The sequence below is a fragment of the Myotis daubentonii genome, chromosome 12 (assembly GCF_963259705.1).
Source record: "Myotis daubentonii chromosome 12, mMyoDau2.1, whole genome shotgun sequence".
Classification (NCBI taxonomy): Eukaryota; Metazoa; Chordata; class Mammalia; order Chiroptera; family Vespertilionidae; genus Myotis; species Myotis daubentonii.
In genome coordinates, this window is record NC_081851.1 from 14,006,828 (window position 1) to 14,029,998 (window position 23,171).

The 23,171-nt window shown below is 51.9% G+C and overlaps 1 protein-coding gene across 1 annotated transcript in view; it reads right to left on the bottom strand.

Moving 5' to 3' along the window:
* The window catches only part of LOC132213902 (protein Daple-like), a 58,490-nt gene extending 35,560 nt beyond the window's left edge, over positions 1 to 22,930 (bottom strand). Inside the window, exons 1-10 of the mRNA XM_059660782.1 lie at positions 22,871 to 22,930; positions 22,221 to 22,315; positions 14,723 to 14,828; positions 10,199 to 10,268; positions 6,258 to 6,316; positions 5,387 to 5,470; positions 2,264 to 2,404; positions 1,709 to 1,827; positions 955 to 1,036; positions 492 to 641 (exon numbers count right to left, since the gene is read on the bottom strand). Of these exons, the coding sequence (XP_059516765.1) occupies positions 492 to 641; positions 955 to 1,036; positions 1,709 to 1,827; positions 2,264 to 2,404; positions 5,387 to 5,470; positions 6,258 to 6,316; positions 10,199 to 10,268; positions 14,723 to 14,828; positions 22,221 to 22,315; positions 22,871 to 22,930 (966 nt within the window). The remainder of the gene's footprint in view (positions 1 to 491; positions 642 to 954; positions 1,037 to 1,708; positions 1,828 to 2,263; positions 2,405 to 5,386; positions 5,471 to 6,257; positions 6,317 to 10,198; positions 10,269 to 14,722; positions 14,829 to 22,220; positions 22,316 to 22,870) is intronic.
* Positions 22,931 to 23,171: the final 241 nt, after the last annotated feature.

The following is a 23,171-nucleotide window of genomic DNA, read 5'->3' on the forward strand; positions in this document are numbered from 1 at the left end:
AGTAACCCTGCCTGGGTCTTGGTCTCCATCCCCCCCCTCAGCCCTGACACCCTCCCCTGAACAGACCCATAACCTTGAGATCTGAGTAGGCTACACCATGGAGAGCTTCATACGGGACTTGCCCAAATACCATATATCTTTCCTATTTCACTGTATAAACCTCACAGACTAGCACAGTTATCTCTGTTTTATAGATGAGGAAACAGTCCTGGTAAGATTTAGCCATAGAAATTACAAGGAGTCTTAAAGAAAAAGATTAGTGAATAGAAAGTCATCACTATAGCATGAAGGAGGAGAAGGAAAAGTCCCAGAAGAATCAGGGCCCTTCAACCACATTCCCAACCCTATTCCTTCCACTACCAGAGGGAGCCCAGGGGTCTGGCAGACAGTCTGCGGTGCAGGGAGAGGGCCAGCTGGGGAGGCATCGCGGCTCCTCTCCACTCTTCCAGGACCCAAGTGCCCACCGGCCGCCTACCCTGGGTCAGACTCACCTTCATGCGGGCTGCATAGAAGTCTATGTCTTTCTGCTTCTGCCTGAGGCCCATCTCCAGCCTCTCCACGCGCCTCGCCTTCTCCCTCAGGAAGTCCAGCTCAGGGAGGGGGGCACGGGCAGCCTGGGCGCTGGCTGCCAGCTCCATGTTCTGGGAGGTGGGCAAAGGCAGGGGACCTGGCTCAGGGCACCCTCGGGGCTGGGGAAAGGCCCAAGTCCCTGCAGCCCCTGGAGAAGCCAGGGGCGGCCAAGCTGGTCCATGTGCAGGCCCCTGTGTGGGGGCCCCACATGCTGTCACTGCAGCATGTCACCCCCCAGCAGCTCCCAGGACAGCTGGCTCTCAGGCAGCGCTGCTTTGAGCAGGAGGGAGAGGTGTCCCAGGTCACGTTCCTGGACCTGGGGCCCCGGTGACTGGGGCGTCCCAGCCCCTCACCCCCGGCCCACAGGATAGGCCTCCTGCTCACATTGCGCCGGGCCTCCTGCAGCTCCAGCACCAGCTGGTACAACTGATGCCTGGCGTCCGCCAGCTGCTTCGTCTTCTCCTCCCTGCGGGCGATGAGAACACGTGGTGAGGGCTCCTCAGAAGCACCCGGAAAGCCCACCACCTGGGAGACCGCAGCGGGGAAGGAGGGGGTCCTGGCGTGAGGAGGGCCTCTGCACGTGGGGCTGCAAAACCACTCCCGACTCCAAGGTGAGCTCTAAGTCACTCTCAGACTACACCACAGACCTGAGCTTTCCTCTGAGGGTGCGGACAGGGAAGGAGCCCCCGGAACCACTGTGCCCTCCACAGCCAGGCAGGCAGGGAGGCCCCCTGGCAGGGAGGTGAAGGGGGCAGCTTCCCAGGAAGTGGGCTTGGTGCCATCACCAGCTTCAGGAAAGGGGGAGCGGGCCCACCGGACGGGAGAGGAGAGACACATCCTCCCTCCAGCCAAGAGCACCCACACTGGGCCCAAGGCTGAGCGGCAGGCTGCTGCTCTGAGTCTGCCAGGTCTGGACTGGTCGGAGCCATACAGGCCCAGCAGAACCCTGCTGTGCAGGCCTGGGGAGGGGCTAGCCCAGGGCCCAACAGGGACCCAGCTCACAACAGAGCCCCGTCACCCCAGGGCACTGTGAGAGCTGCCCCGTTTGCTGCACTGCATGGCAGTGAACCACATGTGCGAGCAACGGGGGGTGACACAGGGCACAAGAGCGGAAAGACCGGGTCACTGGGAAACTCACAGCTCCTGCCTGAGGCCGCGCAGTGTGGCCTTGGTGTCCGCCAGCTCCACGGCCAGGTGTTGCGTGTCCTCGCTGGGGCGGCTGCTGGTGTTCCACTCCTGGGTCATGGTCACAACCAGCTACAGCAGGGCAGACAGAGGGGTCTCACCAGCGTGCTCCTGTGCCCGGCACAGTGCCCGCACTAGAACGTGGTGAAGAATGACGAAAAGACGGAAGAAAGTAAAAGAGAAGATGGCAGCCGAGACTGCAAAGCCAGGAGGGAGGCAGGAGAAAGTGGGGGATTTTTTAAGAAGCGAGGATATATTTAGTGAGACAGAAGGGCCATGTGAATGGAGCCGACTACCCAAGCTCAACCTCTGTCCTCACACAGGTGTCTCAGGGAACTGTGCCCTGCAGGGAAAGTGCCCACACCCTGCCCCCTCGGAAATGGACCAGGAGGACAGACAGTGTGCAGTTTGAGAGGAAGTCAGGATGAGGAGCGTGGCCATAACTAGGGCCCCAGACCCAGGCCCCTCCCCACCGTCCCTCAGGCTGTTGGGCCACCCGCAAACACACCTCCCTGCAACTGTCTCGTTCAGTTACGAGCTTCCTGAGGCAAAAAGTCGTGTTGCTGGAGAGAGACTCCAGCTCCTCCAGGGCCATGTCTGGGACCTCCAACCTCTGCATGTCAAACAGGCTCTCCTGGTGGCGGGTCACCTGTGGGCACACAAGGGTAAGGTGCTGCGGAGGCCGGGCAGGGAGCAGCGCTGGGGTCCCCTAGAGCACCCACCTCCCAAGGCCACGCCCCCTGGGACCTAGGCCCCACTCTCCCACAGCTGACCCACCTCACTGACATTATTAACCCTCAGCCACCAAGTTCCTGTGGGGGCCGGGCAGGCTCCTCAAAAACTACAGCCACACCCTGCAGCCCAGCTCTTTCCTCACACACCACTGCTGCTCTCACACTAGCTCGAGGGGGACACTGACTTCCCACCGGACAGCACTCCTCCCAGTGTGGGAGCTCCCTCAACTGTCCCAGGGATTGCAGTCACACACCACCCATGTGTCACACAAAGAGGGTAAGCCTTGGGAGTGGAGGGTGAGGAGGGATAGCATCTTATTCTCCAAATAAAATCTAACGTGAAGATGGCCAGGGATCAAACCTGAAACCCAAGTACATGACCTTGACGGAGAATCAAACCTGCGACCCTTTGGTTGGCAGTCTGACACTCTAACCACTGAGCCAAATCGGCTGCGGCCTGACCTCACCTTCTCAACCTGACCCCAGACCTGCTAGAGGAGGCAGAAGGGCTGTTTCCATCCTTGTCTTCTCAGTTTGGGAAGGTGAGTGTTCGTGCACGTGGGCCTCAAAAGGGGAAAACAAATGGCAATCCACTGAGTGATGTGCACCACAAACGCTCTCACATTTTCCAGAGGGGTAAGTGGAGGTGGAGAGTAACTTAAAAAAACCCTGCTCTGGCAGGTTTCACTCCGTGGTTAGAGCGTCAGCCTGTGGACCGAAGGGTCTCGGGCTTGATTCCAGGTCAAAGGGCACATACCTCAGTTGATGGTTTGATCCCCAGCCCCGTATGGGAGGCAACCAGTCTATGTCTCTCTGACATCAATGTGTTTCTCTCCCTCTCCTTTTGCCTCTCCCCTCTTCCTCCCTCTTCACTCTTTCTAAAAAGCAGTAAAAAATATCTTTGGATGAGGATTAAAAAACCCCACAAAAAAAAAACACAAGTAAAAAGGACCTTTCAGTTCCTCAACTGACATCCACTTTCTCACCTTTCCCACCTCACAAAGGAAACATTGGGATTCAGCGGGTCTCAGAGAATTCAGAGAAATCTCTGCCTGTGGCGAGAGGCACCAGAAAGGCAGGGATGTGGGGCTCTGAGGCTGGGCTCTAGGCCTCTCCGCCCCAGTGCTGGGGAAAGGCCTCTCATGTCCGAGGGGATCCTGGGACACAACCCAGCCGCACAGCAGTCACATGAGCAGCTTTTTAAAAAAATGTTTTACTTCTTTAAAATATGTTTTTATTGATTTGAGAGAGGAAGGGAGAGGGAGGGAGAGAGAAACATTGATGAGAGAGTGCCTCCTGCAATCCTCCTACTGGGGATGGAGTCTGATACCAGGAATCAAACCATGACCTCCTGGTTCCTGGGTTGACACTGAACCACTGAGCCACACCGGCTGGGCCACAGGAGCAGCTTAATTAAAGGCTCGTGTTGCTCCTCCCCCAGTTCTGACTCGGTGGGTCTCTTATGGGGCCCGGCACCTGAATGTTTGAGAAGCACCAATAATTCTGAAGCCCCGTCCCCAGGGCCAGGCCTAAATGTGATTATCACTCAAGACCCTCTGGCTGCATTATAAACCCTCCCCCACCTCCTTTATTTTAATTATCCTGCTGGCTGAGCAGGGAAAACAGTGAGTAGCAAAGACCTAGTACCCGGATACATACATGTTCAAAACACAAGGACACACAAGGATAATTAAAAGGCAGAATAGCCCTACCTAGTTTGGCTCAGTGGATAGAGCATTGGCCTGCAGACCAAAGGGTCCGGGTTAGATTCCAGTCAAGGGCATGTATCTCAGTTGCTGGATCCTCCCTGGCCAGGCCCTGGTCAGGAAGCACGCAGGAGGCAACCAATTCATGTGTTTCTCTCACATTGATAGTTCTCTTAGTCTTTCCCTCTCTCTTCCTCTCTCTCTCAAAATCAATGGGAAAATATCCTGGGGTGAGGATTAAAAAAAAAAATAAAAAGCAGAATGGTCCTCAGGCTAACAGGTGGCCGCTCACCATCATGAATAGCTGAGTGTATTTAGGACAATGCAGACTTCCCCTTGACTGTGACCAGTCGCTTCTCACTCCTGCTCCAGTGCTGACTCAGCACCCACCACCCATGGTGCCCATCAGCCCAGCCTGTCCCTGGCTCCGGCCTGGGGTATGGCAGCGGCCCCTGCCAGCCCCACACCTGCTCCTTTGTGCTCCTGCTCATGCCTTTTTCATGCCTTTATCTCAGCTGTCCAATCAGACTGAAGGCTGAGCCACATCCCCTAAGATAACTAAATCATACAAGGCTTCTTCTGGAGGGAGGAGGGGGTGTCAGGGAAATATACTTTCAGGTCAGTGCTGCCCCCACAGGTCCGGTTTCCAGGGAAACCACTTCTCTGATGTTCCCGAGGTCCATGGCAGAGGGGCTGCCCTCAGTGCACAGCCCTCCCGACCCCACCCCAAGGCCCAGTCTACAGCGACAGCCCTTCTGGGACTTGGCAGCCTGTTTCTCTGCCACATCCCTGACAGAAACGGACACCCTTTCCCCAGGAAGATCAGCCATGGGAAGCAGAGCCACATTGGCCAGAACACATTTTCAGGGCAAATCAAATTCTGAGCCCAAGCCCCTTGACAGTACTCAAAACCAGTCTGGCTCCATATTAGGCAAGAAGAGGAGGCAAATGAAGACTTGATTTGGGTGTATAAAATTTTTTTTTTAATTTTCCCCCCATTTTGTTTTAGCTTGCTGATGACTACCTTTCCAAACAGGTTCAATATGTCTCGTGTATGAAACCTAAAATTAGGAAAATCACTAGTGGGTGATGTAGTTTTTAAACTTTTCCTTGGTGGTGAGAGCCTGCCTCCTGCTTGCCACGGTAGAGGGGGTCCACGGCTAAGCCCCACAAAGCCAGCTTCACACCTACCTGCCGAATATGAGCCAGGATCCTGACCTGGGTCTCAATGTCAAGCTGTTGGATTTTTTCAATAAACTCCCCTTTCCTGTCGCACTGCGGAGGTAACGCGTGTTAATGGGAGCATTCTGCAAGCGAGGCAACCTGGGCCCACCACAGCCACAGAAATAGTTTCCAAATGAGCTGCCCACCCAGCCCCTGGCTTCCTCTTTTATAACCATCAGCTTGTCCTCCCTCCTGTCCCTTAGACAGAGGTTTCTCCAGAAGTTGCTCTGACCACCCACAGCAGAATCACCGGGGGAACTTGTGTTCAAAAAGCCCATCAGGTTGAAAACACTGGAGGTGAAGCACAGAAGTCTGCACGATAAACAAGCTCCAGTGACTCTTAAACCAGTAAAGGTCAAGAGCACCAGGGGTGACAACCTTCGTCTTCAAAGGGCCGGATGTAGGAACATCTCGGAGTCTGCCGGCCATTCAGTCTCAGCTCTGCCATGTGCTGTGCGAGCAGCCAGAGATAATACAGGAAGAATTGAGTGTGGCCCTGTGCCCATGAAAGTTTTGTCCAAAATCAGGGGGTGGTCAGATGGGGCCTCCAGGCTGGATGGAGTTTCTGGTCTTTGGTCTAGGTGCCCCTATACTGGGGACAATTTGCTAAGGGCACCCCGGGCTGAGGAATCCCCACTTGCTTCTTGCCAAAGGTGCCCTGGGAGTAGAATCGGCTGCCACCTAATGAGTGGTCCCTTCTCTCGGGAAGCTGGGATGTGTCATGTTGGACTGAAGGCAGCGTCCCTCCTACCTCACTCACTAAGGGGGAGTTTATCCCCACAAACCCACACACAAGATGGCCAAGGGCAGGCCCGCTCCACCCTTGCCCAAGCCCTACTTGGACAGCACAGCCCAGCACCAGCACCAGCATCTTCTCCATTTCCTCCATACTTTGTCCTAAATCAAAAGAGCAACATATTTAATAGACTCATCTTCTCATGAAATCTCACCAGTGATACACCACTCTGCTGTTGTGGGGGAAATCAGATAAGCTAAAAAAAATCATTTCAACCTGGGTGTACCCCGCCATCTGTTTTCTATGTATGGGCTTGTATATTATTTAAGCCAAATGAGAATTCTATACCTAAGTATGTGTGGTCCTTTCCCACTCAAATATGTCATAAATATTGTCCCATGATAATCCATGAACTCCAGCGTCAGCATCTCTTGTCAGTGTGTGCGGGAAGCAAGCCCAGTGGCAGAGAGGCGTCTCCGCAGGCAGTGCTGAGTGGGCTCTAAGGTGAGGTGCACACAACTCTCCCTGTTCATCCTGCAGCATTGCAAATAGACAAGCCCAGCTTCACGCTGCCAACATCCTGCACATCTGTCCTGCCGCCCTCCTCCTCCCGTTTCTGTCAGTGTTTGGCTGGAATGTTCCAAAGAAAGCCCAGACAACGTAAGGCGTCACTTTTGTACAAAGGCCACAAACTTACCAATTTCCTTCCAGAGGCTCAAGTTTTCAATGTTTGAATCTAAATCAGTGGTTCTCAACCTTCTGGCCCTTTAAATACAGTTCCTCATGTTGTGACCCAATCATAAAATTATTTTCGTTGCTACTTCATAACTGTAATGTTGCTACTGTTGTGAATCGTAATGTAAATATCTGATATGCAGGATGGTCTCAGGTGACCCTTGTGAAAGGGTCCTTTGACCGCTAAAAGGGTCACGACCCACAGGTGGAGAACCGCTGATCTAAATGATGCTAAACAACATCTCAGTGGCTAGTTTGTTTGGTTTTAGAAGAAAGAAGAGCAATTTATTTAAAAAGAAATTTAGAGAGGAAGGGAGAGAAAGACAAATCGATGTTAGAGAGATGCACGGGCTGCCTCCTGCACACCCCCTCCCACTCACCCCCATCGCCCCAACTTGAGATAGAGACGGAAACCCAGGCATGTGCCCTAACCAGGAATGAAACCAGCAACCTTTTGATGCACGGGACGATGCCCAACCAACTGAACCACCCAGGCCAGGGCTTGGAAGCAGGGTTGGGGAATGTCCTGCCCAAGGGCCATATACGACCTCCAAAATCATTTGGTCTGGCCCTCCCAAGGCATTAGGAGCGAGTTAATGAAATGTTTGACCAAATATAGCAGCTAATTTTTAAGCTGATAATTTGGTATGGCCCACGAATTATATACATACTCAAATGGCCCTTGGCAGAAAAAAGGTTCCCCACCCCTGGCTGCTGGTTCATAAAGCAGATTCTTATTTACCTCTTAAGGGAAAACTCATCCTTTAAGCTTTTCCTACTGCCGAATTGTCAGGAGGAAAGGCTTTTGCCATTTCACTCTCTCACACCAACGTATGATAAGCCCGATTTCCCCAGACCCAGACCAACACTATCACACTGCTCCTTCTCAGCCCTGCCAATCAGGACCAAAAAAAATCACACAGGGTCCCCTCAGACCATCCAGATCCAGCTCTTTGCAATATGCTCAGTAAGGGTGGGTGCTGCAGATCCAACTACTACGGTCAAAAACTCCCTTTGCTAGTAAGAGTAGAACTTCTCAGTGTTTAAATGGAATAATTCTCAAAGCCTTATGATTGTTTTTTTCACTTGAGGCATTTCATTTGCCCCAAGAGGCTCCAATCCATAGTCATTCATAAATAGAATCACAGCCCTGACTCACTTCTCTATTAATGCTGAGCTGATGATCAGCCACAATTTCAGTTTTGATAAAAAAGAAAGAGAACGAGCATAGGAGTGTTAACAGCCTCCAAACAGTCCCACTAAAACCTTTCCATGGCCACAGTGCTCTCGCCCACCAGCCCGTGTGCCCAAGTGACCGTCCCACCCAGGGCCCCCCCAGTCAGTCCCCACATGACAGGCAAGTGCCTCTTGTAAGCCCTTTGGTGGATATTACAGGCACAGACCCTCCCAGCCATCACCAGCTGCTCTTCCTACAGCGATTCACTTCCCCCAGGATTGTACATGGTGCTGTAGCCACCAGAGAGCTGACACGTAAGCAAGAACGTGTTTGGAGGGCTCAGACAGCAGAAACAGAAGGCAGAGTTCACACAGAAAATCTTGATGTTCACAGCAGAGGGTCTAAGTGTACCATACTTTAGAATAACTCCAACAGCTCTGAGAATCTTTGTTCCCAGTCACAGCAGAGGAAAACAGCATTAAAAGTGCAAACACATGTAGGATAGGCCCACTGCTAGTAGCAAGACCATAAGCAAGGAGGAGACTAGAAACCCTGTACACACAGACACACACAGATACACACAGATACACATGAGCTCAATCTACAGTGTGAGGCGGCTCAATGAAAGAGCAAAGGGTTCCGCTTCCTCAGCACCAGCAGTTACACACATGACAACCATGAGCCATTCATTCATTCATTCATTCATTCTATTCATTCGTTCACACCAATCAGGCATTAAGACAAAACTAAATCTGAACCAGAGCACTGTTATAAAAGCATAGAATTTCTGTTTACTAAGTTTTGTTAACACGGGGTTAGAGGGGGAAGGTTTTAAAGGTAGAGAATTAATTTTAGAAAAAATCTTCATGGAAAAAAATGATTTAAAATAAGCTTTGGGGCAACAAACAGGGCACTAGGAGATTCGGGTGAAGCAGTGCTCTGTTTGTTCTCACCAGGTGAGTGGAATAAAACATGTGGTGCAAACAAAGCACCCTGTGATTTTTATCCCTACACAGATTCCGATGAAACTTATGAGAGAGAGAGAGAGAAAGCAGAAGTTCTCTAATTCTTTATGGGAGGCTGATTTCTCTCAGGAATTTAAAGTAAGAAGAACTGTTATTCTCTTAAATCTACCAGATTGTGGGTTTTGAATAGTTTCAAACATAGAGAAGATAGTGGGTCCCTGTCAGTGAGATTGGCTCAGGGACATTTAAGCAGGCAAAGAAGAAACAAACCTACAGACAACTCCCTTCCAGGCACCCATGTGTTCTGGCTGCTGGGAGCTTTGTTGTAATCAACACAGTCCTCTGGCTCAGACCAAGAAAATCCACAAAGAAAAGCTGGAAAGGGAACCTGAGAGAAGGACCTCTAGTCTGCAGTGAGATTCAGGCAAGGCTTCTTAAAGGAAGTGACCTCTGAGCTGAGACCCACAGGGTGAGGGGGGAGATTTAGGACACAGGGACGAGAGCGCTGCAGGCACAGGAACAGCACATGCAAAGGCCCAGAGGTAAGAGAACAGGGTGCTTGTCCAGGAGCCTTGGTGCAGGCAGAGACACAGGATGGGGCGGGAGGAGATCCGCCGCCCTGTTTAACTCCCAGGGAGCCACCTGACAAGCATGAATTAACTCTGACTTTCTGGAAGATGTCCAGGAGCACATTTCATTCTGTCTTTCAAGGTCACAGCGCATGTCCGAGGCTAGGACTTGGAACCCTTGCCCTCTCCGGCTTCAGGGCCCAGTGACAGACATGCCAGGACTTCCTGGTGAGACCCACCACGGACTGAAAAGGGCATCACAGGGTCCCCGTGGAAGAGAGATGTGAGTTCCTCCACAGATTCTTCCTTTCTTACCAAAAGGTACCCACCCTGTGAAGGTGGCCCTGACCCCACATTTACTGAGGAGGAGAGACCCCCAGAGAGGCCACAAAGACTCGGGCCCCTAAGCCCACCGAAGCAGGGGCCTTGGCTTCATGCCTCAGAGGAAACACCCTTCCTTCAAAATCTCACCGGAATGATCACATGTTTTCACTCTGCTGGCTCCAAGCTGGCAGCCAGAGCTCTGTGTCCAACAGCTGCCCAGAGCCACTGGCACTGGCCGAGCCCGCCGAGGTTGGGGGGGGTGGTTTCACTCACCAGACAGCGGGTCTTTGCTAATCACTGAAACATCCGGCAGGCTCATTACGATCCGCTGCTGGAGAACTTCCTACAGAAACAAAGAGGAGAGATACCACTGAGAACAGGAAACGAACATAAAGAATGACTAACAAAATGACAGCTTATCCAGTCACTGGGTGAGCGCACAGCCACTACACGGTAACTGGGAACATGCTATGTAAGAGGAAGGAATAGTTAGAATATAAATAAATGTGAAAAGTCAGAGCTACCTGGACTTCCAATCCTCATCATAATCAAATAAACATTATGTCTGCATATGAGCGGAGACCCTGGGAAGAAGAAGATAGGCTACATGCCAGGACAGCAGCATCAGGTGTGAGTGTCTTTTTTAATTTTTTAAATATGTTTTTATTGATTTCATAGGGAGAGGGAGAGGGAGAGGGAGAGGGAGAGGGAGAGGGAGAGGGAGAGGGAGAGGGAGAGGGGGAGGGAGAGGGAGAGGGAGAGGGGGAGGGGGAGGGAGAGGGAGAGGGAGAGGGAGAGGGAGAGGGAGAGGGAGAGGGAGAGGGGGAGGGAGAGGGAGAGGGGGAGGGAGAGGGAGAGGGAGAGGGAGAGGGAGAGGGAGAGGGAGAGGGAGAGGGAGAGGGAGAGGGAGAGGGAGAGGGAGAGGGAGAGGGAGAGGGAGAGGGAGAGGGAGAGAAACATCAATAATGAGAGAGAACCATTAATAGGCTGATTCCTTCACGTCCCCTACTGAGGAATTGAGTCCTCAACCCGTGCATGTGCCCTGACTGGGAATCCAATCATGATCTCCAGGTTCATAGGTTGATGCTCAGTCACTGAGCCACACCGGCTGGTTATGAGAGTCCTGGCCCCAAGCCCAGAGGAGTCCAAGCAGCGGGCCAGGAGGAGGCCGGAGACACTGGCTGAGACACCAGCGCTCAGGTAAGCCTGGCCATGCTGCTTCTCACCCGCTCCTGTCCTCTGTAAAAGGTCAAGGACAAAGTCTCCCCAGGTTTTCAGAGGCAAAACTTGAGCTTCTTGAATAGCTGGTGCTTTTCAGAGGGGCCCCTGGTATTCCTAAGTGCCCTGCCCTGAAGCCTCAGAGAAGGACAGCCAGGGTGGCTGAAGTGTTGCCTGGCAAACAAGACCAGGCCTGAGTTCTGTGACTGTGACGTGTCTCACTGAAAAGCCATGGGCAGAGGGATCCCACTCTACGTGGGGGTGACCTCTCACCCTCCCCGGTCAGAGTAAGGAATGACTGTCTCGCTTCGTCCAAGCCCTCACAACAAGGTGACGCTGGGTGGTACTTCTTCTGAAAAACTTTCTTGACTGTCACTTCACGACAGTAACCAGTTATGCATATGCTATCATGTCAGCTGGGAGGGAAAAAGGCAGACTATGAAAGGCAGGGAGTGAAACACAAACTACTCATGCAGAAACTGGGGGGAAACACTAACACCGCTCATAGTGACTGTCTTTCAGTGGTGGGATTCTGGGTGGCTCTTATTCTTACTACCTGTATGTTCTCCTAGCTGTTTGTAAGAAGCACATATTACTTATATGGGCAGAACTTAGCTTTATTTTCCAATAAATCAGAAGGAAATACACACCACAACCCTGCCCGCACCTGCCCATGTCAGCCCAGAGGCAAGTGGCCTGTGGCTTTCTCAGCATGAAAAGGACTGAGGCAGGGACGCCCTGCAGCCCTTAGCAAGTGCTGCAGCAAACATTCACTCTCAGGCCGAGGGGCTGAGGCTTGCCATGCACACCTGCCCTGCCCTCAAAGAGCTGCCAGTGCAGAAGCCGGGCCAGGAGGCAGGGTCCTTCTTTCTACCTGCCTTTCTCTCTGGGCCCTGAGGGTAGACTGGCTGTCTTTTCCTTCCTGGGACGGTTCCCGTGTTCTGGAGCGCAACCCAGTGCCCAAGAGCAGCAAACTGCCTGCAATTCCACATGGTCGAGCCCCCTTGTCCAGCCCAGACCCGAGTGGCGTGCACCCTCCACGGCCGCCGAGATGAGAGGACCGCATGCTCATGGCCACACAGCTCGCCTGAGCCTGCCTGCTCTGTGCTGCTCACAGAGAGCCTCAGACACCTCCCTGCCCCTGAAGCCTCCATCGCAGCCCCAGGGAGAGGTGCTGTCCTCCAAGCCACACCTGAGGCGGGAGGCCTGCCTGTCCAGAGTCTCACGTTGGCATCTCCCTGGTTTTGATTCATGTGAAACCAGGAAAACAGGCCATCATCCCAGCAACTGGGGCAAGTGCTGACTGTGACAGACGTGGACGGGATTTACTGCCCGTCTATGCCCTTTCCCCCGTCTCCCGCCCACAACCCTCCAAACTGGAAACTCAGTTGTGCACCGTCACTCCACTCAGGTGTCATTTCCTCCAAGAAGCCGGCCCAACTGCCCCCACGCAGCCTGAGTTAGGAGTCTTGTCTGTTGACCTGTTGGCACCATCCGCCTTCCCTGGCACTTAGCACACAGCATCAAAAGCACCTGCTAACCACCAATGGTGCCTGCAGCCAGGAATCAAGCCCCTCCACACCCAGACCCAAGTTCAATGGCAGCACCACCCCTGCCCCCTGCCTGTGGGCAGCACTAGATGAAACCCACCAGCCTACAGCATGCCCGGCGCTGAGTGTGGCTCCCCTCAGACAAAGAAACAAGGCCACTTCAGCCCCATCATCTGAGCTCTCAAAGGCCCTGCCCAGAGGCTGCTCAGAGTCACGGTGCTCTGTTGCCAACAGGCGATGGAATGAGTACAGCTGCATGCTGGGAACAGGGCTCAGAAGCGGAGTCTGGCCAAGATCTCAGTGAAACCCAGTCATAAATCTGGGACTTGTTGGGCAGTGAGTGTTTCTAAAATTATATATATATATATTCTCTCTCTCTCTCTCTCTCTCTCTCTCTCTCTCTCTCTCTCTCTCTCGGCCTAGTGCATGAAATTGGTGCACATTAAAAGGGGATAAATTAGAGGAAATATTTTAATATTGCTATTTGCCCTTTCTCTATAATAGAAGTGTCAGAGATGAAAGAAAATTAGTAAAATGTATATGAAAATCTTCCTCCTGTCATAGTTGGGGCACACCACGGGACCCGGAGTCAACCCACGTGCGCCTCGAAATTGTGTGAGACCCAGACCAGGCCGCCCTCTGCCCCATTGGGCTAGATCCAGACCTGGCCGGACCCACCCTTGTCAAGCCCCGCTGGGCAGGGTCATAGCTTCAGGTCTGGCATGGCATGGGGGGAGGGCAGCCTGAGGACCCCTGTCAAGCCCCATGGGGGAGGGTTTTGGGGGATGCAGCCTCAGGTCCCTGCTGATTGCTCGTTAAGGATCATTACAGGAACTTGGCCTCCACTCTGGGTGCAGCCTTCTTGTGCTATGGAACCCTCCCCCATCCCCACCCCCACCCCCCGCCTCGACTGTGGGCACCACCATCTTTGTGGCAGAGTGACAGTCAATTTGCATATTCCCTATTTATCATAGAGGATTTATTTCAGAGTGGGAGAGAGATAGAAACATCAAAGATGAGAGAGAATCATTGATTGGCTGCTTTCTGAAGGCCCCACACTGGAGATCGAGCCTACAACCCAGGTATATTCTCTGACCAGGAATTGAACCATTGACCTCCTGGTTCATAGGTCAATGCTCAACCACTGAGCCACACAGGCCAGGCCAATGAGTGGTTCTTAAACCATGTTCCCTGAGGTCCCAAGAACCCACAGAGATCGCCTAGGGGAAAAGGAAGGGGCTGAGCAGAGGGCATTAGGGTTCCCCAACCCCCAAGTCAATCAGAGTCATTGGGCTTCACCTGAGATCTTAAAAAAAACTTATAGGGGGGATATTGATGCTCAGAAAATGTGTGAAAATCAGGGCCCAGTAGGGCAGTTTCAGTCCATATGGCATCTGTGCTTGTCATATAAAGACCATAAAGATCAAAGATTTCACCCCACCTTCCCAAGGCTGGGGTGGGGATTTTAACAGCCCTTCACCATCAGGTCCTCCTGCCATGGACTATCTGAGATAGAGACATGGTGAGCATGACAAGTGAACACTCTACACGCTGAACTCCAGTGCTGCCATCTGCACCCGGGGGCTCATCCATTATGATCCTGACCCAACATAACCCTCTGTGGTCCCATATCTCCTTCAACACCTTGAATTACTGCTGTACAAAGACTCGCTGACCTGTGGACAATAACCAGATCGCGTGCCCCTCCCAGAGTCCATTCCAGACACTCCCCATGCGCCTGGTGCTTGGGGCCGCAGTGGCGACTCATCTCTGAGGCCCTCACAGCACCAGACCCAATGCCATGCACACCGGTCAAAGGACATTAGCTGGACAAAGTAAAGCAATCCAACATCTGACCCTTCTCACAATGCGGGGGGAAATAAAAGATGCAAGTGATAAACCCCCAAGTGTCAGCGAGCAGCTGCCTCACCGTGAACACCATTTCCTCTGGGCTTCCTGCGGGGAAACCTTTTGAGTGACGACATTGCCAGGAACACAGAAGTCCTGGGGCACAGAGAGCTGCCCTTACCTGGTAGAAGTTCTCAATGTGTCTGACCAAGATGGTCAAGTTCTCAATGCGGAGGTTCACATCGTTGTTCACGTGCTGGTGGAAGCGCTGATTAGGCCTGGGGTCTCTAGGGGAAGAAACACGAGACTGGAAACGGTGTCTCCCAGCATTTGCCACACTTCCCTCCCCAGCCTGGGTAGCCCTCACCAAGCCTAGGTCAGTGTGAGGCTGAAACCAGTGTGGCTCAAGTCAAACCCTAATCCTGCCCCTGCCGAGCCGTGGACCTTAGACAAAACACATCCCTCCCAACCCCATGGCAAACCCTACTCAGGCCCTTAGTCAAAGTCATCCCGATCCCACTCCTGGCAGCACCCACAAACCGCCACCAAATGCAGTGCAGACCCAAAAGGTTACACTGTGTGAAAATCAATAATCCACCCCAAAATATATTTAAAGATTAAGAGTGTTAGGAACTGAACACGCCAAAATATATGAACCATCAAGAAAGAAAAAGGGAAAACATGGTACATTTTCCAACTTAAATCAATAAAATCATTAATGTTCTACTTCACACGGGTTCCCCTCCTCTGTCACCAGCCTGGGTCTCGGGCTGGTCCTGTGATTTTACAATCTAGGGACACAATTCCACCTGGACAAACCTACACCATCAGTCTGTGGCACTATATGGTGTACAACGCCGCCTAGGAGACATTCTAGCAGTGGAGACAAGCAATTCATGTGGGAACCCCCAAAGCATCATTTAATTTCACTCTCCAGCAAAAGTCAGGTCTGGTCGTGATAAAACTGGAAATCTCAATCAAGCGACATATAACTTCATCCATCGATATATTTTCAGGATATTTCTCAAAATTCTCAGGCTCAAAAAGTTTTCCTATCTGAAAAGAACAGACTCAACAGGAGGCCTTAGCTGCCACCTTGCCTGCTTTTTATAACAACCCCCCCCCCCAAATAGTTACTGTCCCAGGACACAGGGAGGGGTGATAATTCAAATGAGGGCTGTCTTCCTGGGTTCATGAGGGCACTGAGCCTCCTGGGAGCTGGTCTGATGGAAGAGAGGCAGGCCTCTTCCTCTTTCTGCAGTAACCTGCCCCCCTCCATAATGAAGGGGAGATGGGGGAGGCATGGAAATCCATATCAATGCCATTCTGCTCATTTGAAGCCAATAATTAATACAAAATTGACAAATAGGAAAAATATCTACAAATAAACGTGTCAGATGTCACTGGAAGTACAATTTAAAAACCAGCACCACCACAAGCTGTTTGAAAGTCAACCAAGACACAAGCAGCTGACTTGGAGAGGAGGATACTGGGGCTGGGGCTGTGGCAGCCCCCACTGCCTGGCTGGGAACCCGAGAAAACAGTCACCCTCAGAATGTCTGCGAATGAGATACAGTGTCTGCAAAGACCGAATTGAAATCTTTCCCTGGCAAATAGCACAGACCATGATGAAGGCCCGATTAAAAGGAGCACCGACAGGTCATAAACCTCCTAAAGAAAGAATCCCATGCCTTCACCTTTGATTCCCACAGATCCTAAAGATTGTAGAGACTTAAATGTTGATGGGTGAAGTGATGAGAGAAGATGTCTCCCACTCACTGAGGCCAAGTTCACAGCAGGGGACTTGAGCACCAAGATGTAAACAAAGCCCAAGTGAACATGTGAGGGAAGAAAGAGGATGTAGCAGGTGTTACTTGGCCAGTATTTGAACATGCCCATGAAGGAACTGACAGCTATGAACTGACGGGATTAGCCAGAGGTGGGGAACAATTGGCGAAATTAAGTGAGGAATTATGCCAAAGCAATGGGACTACTGGTGGATCTGGCCTCTGGCAGCCTTCCTTAGTGACTTGGGATGAAGCTATGAAGATAACCAACAGGTGTGCAGATGCCACTGAACATGTCATCACCCCCTGGATTGAACGTGTCCCTGCATACATCATTGCAGTGCTGGACACAGAGAGCGAGAAGAGTCCTATAGGTCAAGGAAAACACAGGAGAAGAAAAGAATCTCAAGGAAAAATCTGAAAAAGACTTGGCGCAACAAAGGGCCTATGGGGAGGGGCGGAGCCTGGCAATCTTCTGTCTGAAGAGAAGGCTGAGGCTCTTCTGATTGACAATCTTTCCTGCCTTGTTCTTTCAAAGTCTTAACATGGCACCATTTTAGTTAAAAACTAGATTAATTAAATTAACTGCAGCCATGAAGTACATATTTGTTAGCTACACTAGGAGTCCCCACCTTGCATGGCATGTATGCAAACCCCTTTATCCATTGCAGGCAATACTCAGCCAAGGGCTTCATTCAATTGCCCTGGGTCCCCTAAAATAGTCACATGAGGAAACAAGAGGACCGCTTTTCAACTGTCAGGTGACAACAGTTCTTACTGACCCCACACAGTAGGAGAGTCTGGCCAAGACACCTACACGTTACATGTTTCCCATGGAGCCATTCATTACCGAGGAAATAAAGGTGAGCGGTTCAGTGGAAATTAATTTAGGAACAAAGGAGGCTTTCAGAATTCAAACCACAAAGGCTCTTTGGTTGCAGAAGTGTGCCTGGCATCACAAAATGATTTACCTGCAGGGTGCAGTTCTCCCTGGATGAGAGCACATCCTATCTAATAAAAGACAAAAAGGGTAATTGACCGTACCTTCGCTACACTCCCCATTGGCTAATCAGGATTATATGCAAATTAACTGCCAAGAAAGATGGCAGTTAATTTGCATACGTAGACGCAATGATGGGAGGAGAAAGGGGAAGGATGGAAGAATGGTGATTGGAAACCCAAGCGGCAGGCAAGTGCCAGGGGACAGGGCAAAGGCAGCTCTAGGGGCCACCTTTGCCCTGCTTCCCAGCCCTGGATTGGAGAACCGGGGCTGCCTTTGCCTGCCCCCTAGCCGGTAATCGCGATGGAAAGCTGGCCCGCATGCAAGGTAGCACCTCCTGGACCCAGGAGCTGCCTTGCCTGCGGCCCGTGATCCTGATCGTGATCTAAAAGCGGGGCCGCAGGCAAGGCAGCACCCCCGGGACACAGGAGCCCCACAGCGAGGTCTGCAGGCGCGATCAAGCTATGAGGGGGAGGGTGGAGGGTGGAAGGAGCTACAGGAGCAGCTCTGGCCAGAAACTGAAGACTCTCGCCGGAACGAGGAGCAAAGACTGAAGGCTCCAGCCACAGAGAAGACTGTGTCCAGAGCGAAGATGGAAGGCGGTGGCCAGAGTGAAGGTCTGGTTCCCGGGTGCCAGAGGAAAACTGGTGCCAGCAGCCAGGGGAAGGGAAAGCCTATTGCACAAATCTTTTCGTGCAACGGGCCTCTAGTTAAGAAATAAGAAACAAGTTAATAAACTGACAAATGTGCTTCTTAACATAGCAGAGCTTAGGGAACACGCAGGGCTTTTTCATGTTTTGTTGTTGCTGTCGCCTGAGCTTTCATTTTTTTCTGTAGTGAGTCACACGGGAACCCCCCCAGGAGTGCCAGGAACCAAAGGGCCTCAGCACACAGGCACACTCCATGCACCAGGGTGGGGCAGGGGCTCTGACCCCCTGCTTCTCCCACCAGCTCTGAAGAGCAGTACTAACTGAAACTCCACTCCAAAGAGCCCTGGCATTTCCTACCTGAGCAATCAGACTAATTACCATGATCATCCATCAGTACTCCCTCCTTTAAGGCTCTCAAGGCAGAGAAAGGTTATTTGGAACCAAATCCAAACAAGCCAACTATTGCTAAGGAAAGTCTATCCCACTTTGCCCAGGATGTGTAACCCCCTCCTCTCCTGTTGCGGGAAAAACAGATCTAACGCTGCTGATTCCAATCTGGGCCAAATCAAAATGGTGTCCACTCTCACAAGTACATGCACACCAGCACAGGCATGCAGGCACACGGGTGTGCACACACACACACGCATACACACACACACACACACACACACACACACACCAGTTCTGGGCCTCACTCTAATGACAATGATGATGGACATTTGTTGGGCATTTTCTATATACGTGATCTTTTTAATCCTCCCCAAGTCTATAAAATTCCATCCCTTATTACAGATCAGGAAATGGAGGCGTAGAGAGTTTAAGGAATTTGCCCAAAGTAATAAACTAGTAAGTGGCAAAGGGGGGATTAAAATGTGCCTGCCTGATGCCAGAGTCAAAGCTCTCAGATGACTTTCCCACAAGACAGTGAAAAATGTGTGTAACGTGAATCAGACCCCTTCTTTTCCCTGGGGTATCAGTGGGTACCCGGAGATTCTGCATTTACAGAGGAGTGATTCAGCAAGTTTCCCACGCATCTCCATCCACGCCCCTCAACGCCTCATGTTCATTCAGCGATTCTCCTAGACCAGGGCCTCCCCAGAAAGCTGAGCTCACAGGGCTTTCCTGCTTCCAGGCTCTCATGCCACTGGGAGGCCAGAGCCCAGAGACTGCTGCCCTACCGCAGCCTTCTTCAGTGCCCAGGTGCAGTCACCTGAGCTCCAGCCAGCCGCCTGGTGGCTCTGAAGCATTAGGTAACACACCTCTTATCTGAGCTCCAGCTAGCCAGTGAGCAGATTGCTGCTCTCTTTCCTCAGTCCCATCAACCTGGGGAGAGTTGGTCCAAACAGGTGAACAGCACTCAGTTGAAGCTCCCAGCACGGGCTTTGGGAAAGCAGAACAGCCTTCCCTGCTGGGCAGTTACATTTCTCCACTTGGCAGAAGTGAAAACAGGCTTAGCTTCAGTACAGTGTCGGATGTGGGGCTAGGACGTGGGTCCCAGAGTCCAGTTCTGTCCTAGGCCTCATGGGAGAGGGCTAAGGCTATGAATTATCATCATCTAGGAAACTAAGAATGTGGGAGGAAGACTGAAGAAACATAAAACAATTCTTACGGGGTGCCTCAAATCCTTCCTGGATAAGGAGGGTATACACATAAGTGAGTGACTGACACTAGCACCTTTTACGTGGCAGGCGCTGCGCTACATGCTAACACATCATCTCATCTAATCCTCACAACCATCTCTTAAGGGAGGCACTTCACTTCCCATTTCACAGATGAGCAAACTGAGGTGATGAGCGCCCCGCCCAGCGCCAGGCAGCTAGGAAGTGAAATACCTGGACTTCAGGCCCCGCTGGCTCCCTACGTGTGGACACTAGGGCTGGGGTTCTTTTTCTTTTTTAATTGAGGGGATTGTTACATAGAGTGAAGTGCATACATCTTAAGTGACAGCTTGATGAGTTTTTAAAAATGAAACATACTCCAGTCATTATATAGAAAACCCCTCCCCCTCCCAGTTCTCCTGCACCCCTTTCCCAGTCAATCCCCACCACTTCCAAAGGCCACCAATGTCCTCATGTACACACCTGGAGCAGGTCATGCTCCTCCCCAAGCAGTAAGCTCTGCTGCTGGGGCCGCTCTTGCCTGCACTTCCTCCTTCTGGAACGCCACCCAGAGGGCTTCCCCGCTGTCCCTCTTCAGTGCCTGCCCTCACCAGAAAGACCCAGAAGCCCTGCTTAAGGCCTTAAGACCCTCAAATGGGTGGGCTCTCACTTCTGGATGATTCCCTGGGCACATCACTGAGGAGAAAATAACATTTGAAATTGTCAAGGGGAGGGGAAAAGCCCTTCCAACTGAATTTAGCCACAGGCCAAGTGTGAACGAGGGATGAGCTGGCATTTCTCACAGGAAGGTCCAACAGGCTTTCTTTCCTCCAGATCCACAAACAAGTGGTGAAAGCTCAGGGATTCCAAAGCCAGGGAAGAAAGAGCCACAGCCCCCGGGCTGTCGTCCTCCCTCCGCCTGTAAGAGCTGAGGGAAGAGGCTGGGGTGCTGCTCATTCTTTAAACAGTCTTGGGCTTGGGTAAGGGCAGGTGGGAGTTTCATCCCCCCCTCCCCCGCACCAATGGAATCCAGTAATTTTCAGGGTCTAACACCATGGGTGGGGGAGGGGGAAGGGTGGTTGCCAGAACTTGACTCTGCCCCTGGACAATGCCAGGAAAACTCATTTCCATCAGTGTTCTCAGAGAAGTTCTGCCAAAGCTAACGGATTTGTTGTTTATGATCTAAGCAAACACAGGGTGGGTGGGTTGGTAAGGTTGGTGGGGCTTTTGAAAAAACACAGTAGTACTGAAGTGCCTCTCCCACAGCATGATAGCACATGACTTATTAAAACAGAAGGAGCTATGTGCTTGGGAAATTCTTAAACAGATCTTTTGAGGTAAGTCCATTTAAAACACGTAATATGCCAAAGCTAACTCCTCCCACTGCGTGGGCCACAAATGGAGCTGATTCTCATTAGCCAGAGGGTTTACGCTCAGGTCTGACAGCTTAGCTGCAGGTGAGTAGGTGAGCATCAGGGGTTGCTCCAAGGAGAACGTTGGGATGTTCTCTTTTCCTTCAAGTGCCTCAGAACCACACTGACGCTAAGTTCCAGCACCTCCCCTGCCGTTTCTGAGTTTGAAACACAGTGCAGAGGTAGGAGCCACCACCTCCGTGGGGCAGGCTGGCAGTCAGGCAGGCTCTGCAGAATTCAGCAGCAGGAGGGGATGTGGTCCCGCATGCACGCTAACAAGTGCAACCTCCACCGGACCCTGTTTGAGATGCTAAATGGGTCCCTCAACATCCTGACCCCTGTGCCTCTCCTAGCACAGTGGCTTTCAATCCAGAACAGGAGAAGCCACTTAACCGACTGCACTCCCTGTGGGGCAGCTGAACAGGGAAGATGACGTGGCTCAGAAACACGGCGTCCTAACCAGGAGTGAAACCTCAGTCACGCTCAGTGCTCCCGACCCACCCAACACTTCCTGTAGCCAGACACTGTCCGCTGCAGTTCCATGACCCCCCAAAAGCTTTATTTTTAAAATGTCATCGCTTAAACCACATTGATAGCTGAGTTTGAACCATCTACACCAAGTGCTTGCCAGTCCCTCAGTTCTGAATATCCTTCATCAGACAAACTGCCAACCCAGTGTCCTGCAGTTCATCCCCAACGAATGGCAGCCAAAGGGCCCATAGCCTGAGGGACCCCTGGCCCACGAGAAACCCTCCCATAGCAACCGTCCATTTCTACACCCTTAACTCAAACCTTAAATCAAATGCTTCCATTTCTACACCCTTAAATCAAACCTTAAATCAAATGCTTCCATTTCTACATCCTTAAATCAAACCTTAAATCAAATGCTTCCATTTCTACACCCTTAAATCAAACCTTAAATCAAATGCTTCCATTTCTACATCCTTAAATCAAACCTTAAATCAAATGCTTCCATTTCTACATCCTTAAATCAAACCTTAAATCAAATGCTTCCATTTCTACACCCTTAAATCAAACCTTAAATCAAATGCTTCCATTTCTACACCCTTAAATCAAACCTTAAATCAAATGCTTCCATTTCTACACCCTTAAATCAAACCTTAAATCAAATGCTTCCATTTCTACACCCTTAAATCAAACCTTAAATCAAATGCTTCCATTTCTACACCCTTAAATCAAAGTTTTGTCCTTTGCCTGTGAAGACAACTTACATTTCCGACATGACTTGGTTTAACAAGATGCCATCCACCAAGTGCATGTACAGGTGTTCACCGTTGCCGCTGGCGACTGGGCTCAAAGTTTTCACCTGCGAGGAGGGGGGTGCGGACAGAAAGGCAGGAAAGGTCACCCCATGTGCACATTCTGAGGCTCCCGTGGAAACGGCGAGCAGGGCCCTGTGGGCTGCACCCATCCCAGCCGGTACACGTTCCCACTTGGAGACCCCTCCCCCCCAACCCTCACCCGTCACCGCCATCCACCGGCTGGTCTCAGTTCAAATGCTACATCAGGGTATTTGGGGGGAGTGAGTGCTTCTCCCAAGTGGTCCAGCCACATGGGCCGGGGTGACGACTCACATCTTGTCCGCTCCTGGACCCGCAGCCTAGCGCCCCGGCAGGAGCAGGTGAACTCATCTCAGTCCAGGGCTGGGAGCGCCAGGGCGTCCTGCACCTGGTGCATGGGCTCCAGAGTAGGAAACCCCTCAGGCCCCCAGGCCTGGAGCCCGCCCCCAGTTTGGAAACCTGTGAAGAGCCCTGAGTCCCAGGACTGCTAGGGTCCAGGAGGGTGGGGTCTGTGGAGACCCCAGGGGGGCGGGAGAGGAGCCAGGGCACCCACAATGGGACAGGGAGGCAGGTGCACTCACCCCCGCCACCAGCGGGCTCTGCAGAAAGAGCTCCATGAGCTCTCGGACAGTAACGTCCATCCTGAGGCTGTATCCACCGTCCATCGCTCTGCACACAGGCTCTGGGCCCACCGTCTCTGCCCACCAGCTCTGCGCCAAGCAGTGCCAACGGCTACTCGCCCCACGTTCCAAACGGCTCCTCACCCCACATTCCAAAGGGCTCTTGAGCCTGTATTCCTAACTGCTCTGGGCCCCATATTCCCAAGGGCTCTGGCAGGGAACGCAGCTGGGTCGGGGGCTCTGGCAGCTCCTACCCAATGCT